Source organism: Aphelocoma coerulescens, unplaced genomic scaffold (genome assembly GCF_041296385.1).
Source record: "Aphelocoma coerulescens isolate FSJ_1873_10779 unplaced genomic scaffold, UR_Acoe_1.0 HiC_scaffold_203, whole genome shotgun sequence".
Lineage (NCBI taxonomy): Eukaryota > Metazoa > Chordata > Aves > Passeriformes > Corvidae > Aphelocoma > Aphelocoma coerulescens.
The window spans coordinates 9905-18349 of record NW_027183549.1 but is presented as its reverse complement, the minus strand read 5'-3'; the positions used below and the strand labels follow the sequence as shown (position 1 = coordinate 18349).

At 55.1% G+C, this 8445-nt stretch overlaps 1 protein-coding gene across 1 annotated transcript; it reads right to left on the bottom strand.

Moving 5' to 3' along the window:
• Nucleotides 1–248: 248 nt before the first annotated feature.
• LOC138101133 (serine/threonine-protein kinase PAK 3-like) lies at nt 249–6935 on the bottom strand. The gene is made up of 12 exons (XM_068998983.1): nt 6857–6935; nt 5836–5873; nt 5261–5383; nt 4325–4472; nt 3578–3641; nt 2935–2983; nt 2524–2636; nt 2150–2267; nt 1301–1400; nt 823–1019; nt 593–730; nt 249–350 (listed from the first exon to the last, which is right to left on the bottom strand). Exons 1-12 carry the CDS (start codon nt 6933–6935, stop codon nt 249–251), a joined length of 1269 nt encoding a protein of 422 aa, XP_068855084.1.
• Between the last annotated feature and the right edge of the window lie 1510 nt (nt 6936–8445).

Here is an 8445-nt window from a genome sequence, read left to right as displayed (position 1 = left end):
CTCCAGGATAGTTCTCAGCTTCCCTACATCAGCAATACTCTACTCTTAGCTAAACAATGCTCCTTTAATGAAACTTTCTGGGGACTGGAGTCCTAACGAAAACCAGCTAAGCTAAGAAAATCTCAAAACCATAAACTTCCTAACTATGGAACAGCTAAATTATAAAACTCAGGGGATGGCCGAATCTTCTCTTAAATACGGTACATCCCCTCTTCACTCCTCTGGGCTGGCGGGGCACCAAGGCCTCCTCAGGCGCAAGCGTCTCCTCTCCAATCTTCCTGCACTTGCTTGGCTGAGATGATCAGAGCAGCCAGGCTGGAGGCAGGATCGCCTGAGGTCACAAATGGATGCTGCCCAAAGGAAAAACACAACCAAAAGGAACCATGACTTCCCAAGATCACGTCCAACAGGCTCAAGCAGGGCTCCTCTGCTACCAGGAAGACGCGCAAAGAGGACCGAGGGCACCATCTGCCCCTCCGCCTTCCGCTCCCGGACCTGTCTCGCCCAGGCCCACGTGGCCCACAGTCCTCTTCGGCCCTTCATGCAGGTGTCCACAGCTCGCAGGGCTTTTTGCCGCTTTGCTTTTTCTTACCTTCAGGAGTTCCTGGGCAGACCAGCGCCTGTCCTCGTCTGTCTGCAGGCAGCAGCGGAGAAAGTCGCGCAGGAGAGCCGAGTGGTGCCTGGGGTTTTGCAGTTTTGGGGCCCCGTTCCTTTCTATCAGTTCAAAAACCTACCAAAAAGGGAAGCGGACACTCTACCTGCTCCTTTCCTAGCCACAACAGCTCTCTCTGCACAGAGCCACACTTTGAAGCTGCACCTTACCCTGAGACGGGGTTCCCTCTGGTAAGGAGCTTCCCCTTCCACCATTTCCAGCCCCACGATCCCCAGTGACCAGATGTCCACTTTGGGGCCGTAGGCTTCTCCTCTCACGACTTCTGGCGCCATCCAGCTGGGAGTGCCGACGCTGGAGCTGCACTTGTCGTGCTCAGGGGTGAGCTGAGCACAGAGGCCAAAGTCAGCTGCGGAGAAAAACAAACCCTGTCAAAGCCAGCTACAACTGGCAAACCCAGCCAAAGAATTGCCCGCTCAAAGCCTGACAAGGCCACGGTGAATCTAGCTGGAAAAGCAGCAGTGCTCTGCTTCCGCGGGGCTGTAGCCAGGGAAACAAGGCATTGGCCTCTTCAAAAACGCCCTCAGGTTTGGCGCACTGGCCAAGCAGTGCTTCTGGAGAACTGGCAGTTACCCCAGAGCAGCCCCAGAGCGCATCCCGGGAACGCTGCGCCGGACCAAGGATACCCACCCAGTTTGACAGATCCGTCCGTGCTCACAAGAATGTTGCAGCTTTTGACGTCTCTGTGGATGACTCGGCGGGAATGAAGGAAATGCAGTCCTTGCAGGCACTGAGAGAGAGAGGAGAAAGGGAAGGGTGAAGGTTCAGGACCTGATTTCATCCCGCAAGAAAGGAACGGGCTGGACGAGAGTGACAGCTTTCTCAGGGAATTGGGAGCCAGGGCGCAGCATCCTAGTGCTGTCAAGAGGAAGAGCTTGCTGCTTCAACACTCTTACGCGTGTTCTATCTTTCCAAGCAAAGGCACATCTGAGCTTCCAAAAGCCCCTCCTCCCTTCGGTACGTAGCGCGTGCCCTTTGGCTGGGGGGCGGCATGGCAAAGATTTTCTTGGTAGCCTTGTGGCAGCAGAGGAGGAAGCAGCACGTTAGACCTGTTCCAGAATCCAACGCCATCTGGGCTGCAATGCTATCCTTTGAAGCTGAGGACATCTCCTTTGCCCTTAGCTTGAAATTCTGCCACCAGCGTTCAGGCTTGGAGCGGCAAGGAATGCAGGACACACAGACAGGCTCCAGGCAAACGTTGAGAGGCAAAGCTGGCAAGAGGAAACAAGTGCGACACAGCGAGCGAGCCAGCGAGCCAGCGAGCGCGAGCGCCCCAGCACAACGGCAGCACGTAAGAGTGCGAGAACGGAGCCTAGGAAGTGCGGGGACACTGGCAGGCAGTTGGCTTCAGATGTTCTTTCTTCTGCGTGTCGTGACAGCAACAGCAAAGCAAGGCCGTGAGCAAGATATCTCTGCTGTTCTTAACCACCAGTTGACAAGGGCCAACAGGCCAGGGGAAGCACAAGCGGCATCCCTCACCTCCCGACAGACAGCGCCTATCTGTCCTTCCTCGAGGTACACTGCCCCGACTACATCATACAACGTGCCGCCGTCCATGAACTCCATCGCCAGCCAGAGCTCTCCATCGACCAGGTAGCTGAAAGAAGAAAAGCCCGGCATGGAGAGAGAGGACCTGGGCACAGCCCAGTCACCCGAGGGGCTGACCCAGCTTTCTGGAAGTGCTCTCCAAGCTGCATTTGCCAGAGGAGATTCTTGCAGACCAAGTGCAACCTCCTCCCACGCACTGGAGGAGAGAAATCCTAAACAGCTCCATTTTCTGCCAGTGACCAAAGGGGTTTGCCACTTTGGGCTTGCAGTATCCTAAAGGAACACTGACATGAGAATAGCCCCACCTGTCTAAGTAGGACACAATATTGGGGTTCCTACTGTCCCTCATGGCCACGATTTCATTGACAGCCAGCTCCTCGGACATCTCCTCTTGAAGAGCCATTTTCTTGATGGCCACCTAAAAGGACATTGAGAGACCGTTGACTTGAGAAGCCGCTCGTCGCACGAGATCCCCAGGAACACGCAGCGAGTGCTTGTGCAATGACGCAGCCCAGCTGTGCCAAAGGGCAGAGCTTAGGAGAAGGACCGAAGCCCGTCCCAAATGCCGTCTGCAGGCTGCTGAGCCTAGGCTGTGCTTCAGAGGAGCAGCCTCTGCCGCAGAGATGGAGCGGCCACCCAAAGCTCCAGCCAAGGCTCGCAGCCGCGGCGAAAGCGCTCCAGAGCTGCAAAATCTGCTGGGGGCATTGACACTTTACCTGTTGTCCTGTGCTGGCGTCGAGGGCTTTATAAACAGCTCCAAAACCCCTAGAAAGAAAACGGCAGCAGAAAAAGCCCTTTAGTCCCTGGCGGTGAAAGCCAGCCTAGGCGGGAGATCTCCCCAGGCTGCCTGGAGCATTTGGAAAACGCCTGGCTGCAGCGCCTCCCCCGCCAATAGCACAAGAGCCCAGCAGCCCTCTGCCACGCAGGGTGTCCAGGAGAAAACTGAGGCCCAGTGTGAACACCAAGGGCTGCTACAAATCTCCAAGGCACACGCCCGATTGCTTCCGTTCCCAGCCTAAGGGGGACCCTTTGGAAAAACTGGAGAAGAAGAACTTGGAAAACTCTGCCTTTGAGAAGTGTTATCTGCCAGCTCTCGGGTGACAAGGTGCTCTGGTAGGCCGGCAGGGGCGGGACATCTTCCAGGCCCTGCTCCTTGCTGCAAGCAAGGCAGACCTTGCCAGCACCAGGTTGTCTTTGATGATGCCTTCTGACTGCTCTGACTGAGCAGTCCTGAGAGGTGGCAGGAAGGTAAAGCCGGAGTCTGACCGTGTTCGCAGCTTGCCTGACTTCACGCTTGACGCTGCACCGGCCAAATGACCGGGCCCGTGGTTTTGCGTAAGGAGCAGGCGTCAGACTTACCCTCGTCCGAGTTCTTCAAACGCCGAGTATTTCCTCCTCGGCTCGCCCAGACTCACAATGCTCCCTGAAAGACAAAAGCAGTGCAAGGTGCTCACTTTCAAAGGGAGATGCCGCTCCCCAGACGATCCAAGATGCAGCCCCACTGTCGGGAGCTCTGTGCCCATTGCAGTCACTTGGCTTCCAGCCGCTGAGAACAGCGAGCGGGAGGGCCATCTTCTCCGCCTTTCAGCAGCTGGCCTTTCCAAGAAGGACTTCACGGCTCTCAAGCACAGCAGCTCATGTGATAAGCCAGAACGAAGGGCCTTTAGGAACTGGGCCCTCCGAGTTAAGGAAGGGCCTCCGCGGCCTCTGCAGTGGCACCTGCCGTCACCGGCAGGGCCGCTTAGGAGAACAGTGTGCAGCAGTGAGAGGAGGAGCGAGAACAGTCGTAAAAAGGGCAGCCAGAGAAGAGCTGGGGCCCGAGAGCTCCCTGGGGCCCAGTCACCCGCTAGGTGCCAGCCTTCTGCTCAACAGAAACAATCTCTGCTTTTGTCTTTGGCACAGAGGGCAGCCCAGGAAAAGTCAAGCCAGTGCCAGCTGCCCTCAGAGGCAGCGGGAACACGCCGAGCGCTCTCTTGCTGCCTCAAAGCACAGCAACAGGTTCTTGGAGGGAGGCCTAAATGCCTCTGTGACACTAAAGCGAGGAGGAACTTCAGAGACCCGCAGAAAACACACCGCTCTGGCAGACCAGAAATACACCAGACGTACTCAGTCTCTTCAGGCTCTGCTCCTCTCTCATCTCCGGCTGCTGGGCTGGGCTGCTGGACGAAGTGCTGGCACGTGGGGGAGTGCTGGCTGCTGCAGAGCGCGCCGGTGAAGCGGCACGTTGGACGGCAGAGCGCGCGTCAAGAGAGAGCTGGGACAAGAAAGGATTGCCCGTCAGAAAGGCGGCTGGCACAGATGCCCTGCAGAGCACACGGCAAAAGGAAGGCTGTCAGCCACCGCCAGGCCTCTTTGGCTGGGGGGGTTTTGCATGTCCCCTTCTCAAAGGCAACGGGCAAAGCCCAAAGGCTGCTGTGATACAGCAGCACATGGCCAGGTTCATGCTACATTTTATCGATTTTCTGCAAGACCACTGCAACAAGGTATTGACGAGCTTGCAAAGATCCAGCAAGAGGTGGGAGCAGGGCCCCAGAGCCTTGTTGCTTTCCTCCTGCTGTGTTCCCCTGGGCAATGAAGTCACCCTCGAGTGGGCATGGTAGCGTCTGACCAGAAGGCCAGTCTGCTCTACGTTGTGCCTGAAGCTAATTGGTCCCTCCCAGGGGCCAGTGTCTCCTAAGTATCCTGCAAGGCTCTCAACTGAGTCTTTGGACCGTCTCTGTCCACTGACCACGGGGAGCCTGCACGGACACCGTGCACCGAGGGGCTCACTTCTACGCTGGCAACAATTGAAAGGCACAATGCTGCCTCTCGTCTGATCCCAAAGACATTCTCAGGCCCTCTCAGCGTCCCAGCAAAATGGCGCTCAAATGGGAAAGTTCAGAAGCCATTTGCCAGGGGTGCCTGGCCTGGCTGAAGCAGCACTACGTCATGGCAGGCACACAGCCCCCAGCATCTTCAGGCACGAGCGGCAAGGGCTGGCTCGTCAGAAACTTGAAGCTCGGCCCTCCACCAAAGGCAGTGCCAACCACAGGCGCCACTTACTGGCTCTGCACGTTCAGGCCGTGGATGGACACCAGCTGGAGGCTTCTTGTCATTTGGCTCCTCTTCCGCATCTTCCTCAGCAAGAGAGGGAGCCAGAGGAGCTGCTGACCCTGCTGGTGAGCCCTGCAGACAGACAGCAGTGAGAGGGACAGGGAGCAGCCAGTCCTTTAGGAGCTGCTTTCTTGTCAGCTCCGTAAGCTGCTTTCTTTTCACCCAGACTAAGGGGAAATCAGAAACTTTGATCAAAGTGGGATTCTGAGTCGTGAAATTCACCCTCTTAAGGTGGGCAAATTAGGTGGTGCTCCGTCTTGCTGTGCATTTGATCCTCCACCCTGGCTAGAATCAGCAAGACACCTTTGGCCTGCCACACTTGCCTTTCATCTCTTGAAAGGCTCTTCAATGGAAAATTAGGAAAGAGCCAGTGCTCCCTTTGCTGCTGCTGATGCCAACACCGACTTGGCCTTTCTTTCCGCCTCCCAGGCTGGCACTCTACACTCTACCACAACAGGCCAAGCTCACAGCTTGCCGCACAATTCTTACATGCCAGCAAGGTCAGAGGTTCCTTTGCCACTCACCAAAGGACGGGCTTGTCTCCATCCGCGTGTGAGGTGACCTGCAGAGAGCAAGGCAAAAGGAACCAGATGCCGTTAGAAAAGTGCCTGTGCTGGGGAGTCCCACAGGACAAGTCAGTCCCAACAGAGAGCATTTTCCTTTCCCAACATCCCTCCAGGAGCAACACAAGATTTTCCCACTGCAAGCAAGAGAACAACAAGGACACTATACTAGGCTCTCTCTACTTTTGTCGCTGAAGAAACAGAAACACGATCACAGAAATGCCAAGTGGCCTTTAAGTCAGAGCTTCTGTTCTGCCCAACAGCTCAAGCAGCTTTTTCCTCTTCTCTTTTCTGCAACCTTTCTTTTCTGGTTTTTTGTTGTTGTTGTTGTTGTTGGGTTGTTTTTAATTTGGTTTTTGTTTGTTTGTTTGTTTTTTAAATAAATTGCATGCACTAATTCCCATCCATTTGCTGCAAATGATCCCCCAGGAAAGCTTCCACAAAGGGCCCCATAGCTGTGGTGGTTCTCTTCTAAAGCAGCCCAGGAACAGCTCCTGGGTTCAGGAGCAAAGCCTAAGCGGTTAGGAGCTTGCACTTCATTGCAAAGGGAATTGCTCTCTTGGCACACCGTCAAGGGTCATAGCAGAGAGCCAAGGCCTCTAATGGCAGGATTTGGAGCAAGAAAGTGCTTTCCCTCACTCCTGGGCAAGTTTTAGAAGTACTTGTGAGGCTCCCTGCCAGCCTGCAATTTGCAGTTGTCTCGGCTGAAGCAGCAAGCTGAGGAAATGACAGTGTCCAATGCCACGCGCTCTCCCGTGGAGGGAACGCAACCCCTGCAGGTTACGTTGCAAATACTCTCCAGCCGCCAGCGAGTGCAGACACCCCCTTTTTAGCTGATGCTGTTGGCAGGAGCTTTAGCAAAGGAGCGGCACCTTAATGGCACTTTTGCTCCCAAATCTGCTTCATCACTACAAACGAGCATCAAGAGCAAAGTGAAGCAAAAGCCGTGTGATGGCTACCCCCAGGATAAACCTTTACTTACGAGTCAGGTGGGTCAGGAAGTAGCCGGAATACGCCACAGAAAAAACCGTGCAAACCGCGGCACAGACTTGCCCGATCATTCTAGCAGTGCTGTGCGGGTTTGCACACTGAATGCCACCCGGGGGAAAAACCAAGACTCCTCTCGGGGTGCAGGCCGTCTGCTGAGAACGCCTCAGTCACGAGGGTCCTCCTGCAGCGAGCGAGCCAAAGAGCTGCTCTGGACAAGGAGGCCTCGCGCGCGCCGGGACAACGTCGCGCTGACAGCACTGTGATGCGGCCCGGCTCCCTTGACGTCACAATAGCAGCCGCTCTGGCTCTGTTGGCGTAGTTACGCCCGGCAACCGAAATCTTCTGTACAGCTGACGCAAAAGAAAAGCCTGGGAAGATCTCCTCAGTCATAAAGCAGGAGAAAAAATCCTTACCGTCCATAAGCCAGTGCTCAAGGCATCCCGGGGTAACTCCGAAAATGCACCGATCCAGCAGGCCCCCAAGAAATCCAAGCAAACGTGGCTTTTCCTCCCCAAGGCTTTGACTAAAAGCAAGTGTGCTTGTTCCTGCTGGCATCTTTGTTGCTTCTGAAAGCCCTAACTGCTTTGATGACATTTAGGGGACAAAAGAAGCCAAGGAAATCAGTTTCCAGGAGTACTGCAGTGCGCAGTTGCCTCTTGAGCACGTAGGTGCATGCTGACCTTTGCTCGGACTCACTTTGGAGCCTGACCTCCCTTTCTGGCAGGGAGGTGTTGGCTTGTCTCCTGACACAAAGCTCCTCTCTTCCTGCTTGCTCTTTCTTTGGCACCTTAACGTCGGACAACATGCAGAAGAGCTGCGCGCTGATTCTCGGGCTGCCACAGTTTTGTTGTGTTGCAGCTCTGGCAGCAGCCTGCGGCTACCGCTCTGCGGTGGCCTGCAGGTGCCGAGCCCAAAGAAGGCCCGTTTCAAGCAGTCAAAAGCTGCAGCCTCACAGATGTTTGCCCAGGCTCCATGCTCCCTGTAAGATTCCTTGCAGACATTTGGATAGCCACATCCCAAAGAAAATGAGATGCAGTCATTCCCTTCTCTGTCAAAAGCTCCAGTTAAAGGCAGGAGCCAGCTTGAAAGAGGAGAGCAAGTACTGAGTGGGAGAGGGAAACGAGTGCATGCAACTCTTCTGGAAACCAACTCTGCTTGCCCATGCACGAATGACTCCGGGCTTAGCTCTCTTTTCTGGTGACTCAGCACAGACACGTCCTGTCTGCTGGGGGACAACTGCTGCAGTGTCTTTGAGGAGCTTCACACTGGGCTCTTCACACGTCGGATGCTGCGGGTGCCATTTGAAAATCGATGCAATGGCTGAAAGGCCCAGCTGCACCTTGAAATTCTGTTGCTGAAAAACTGCAGTAATTTACCAGGGTAATTCTCCCAATTTGAAAGCGTCTCGTTTTCCCCATCTCCTAGAGAGCTAACGTCAACCAGCCAGTTATAGAGCTTACAGAAGGAAGAATGAGGCCTTAGCAGGGAAAGCCGAGCGTAGGCCCTCGGACTCCCTTGAGCAGAGCGCGTTAGTGCCCCAAAAGGACCAGAGAGGGAAGCGTTTGGGGGACGTGCCATTTC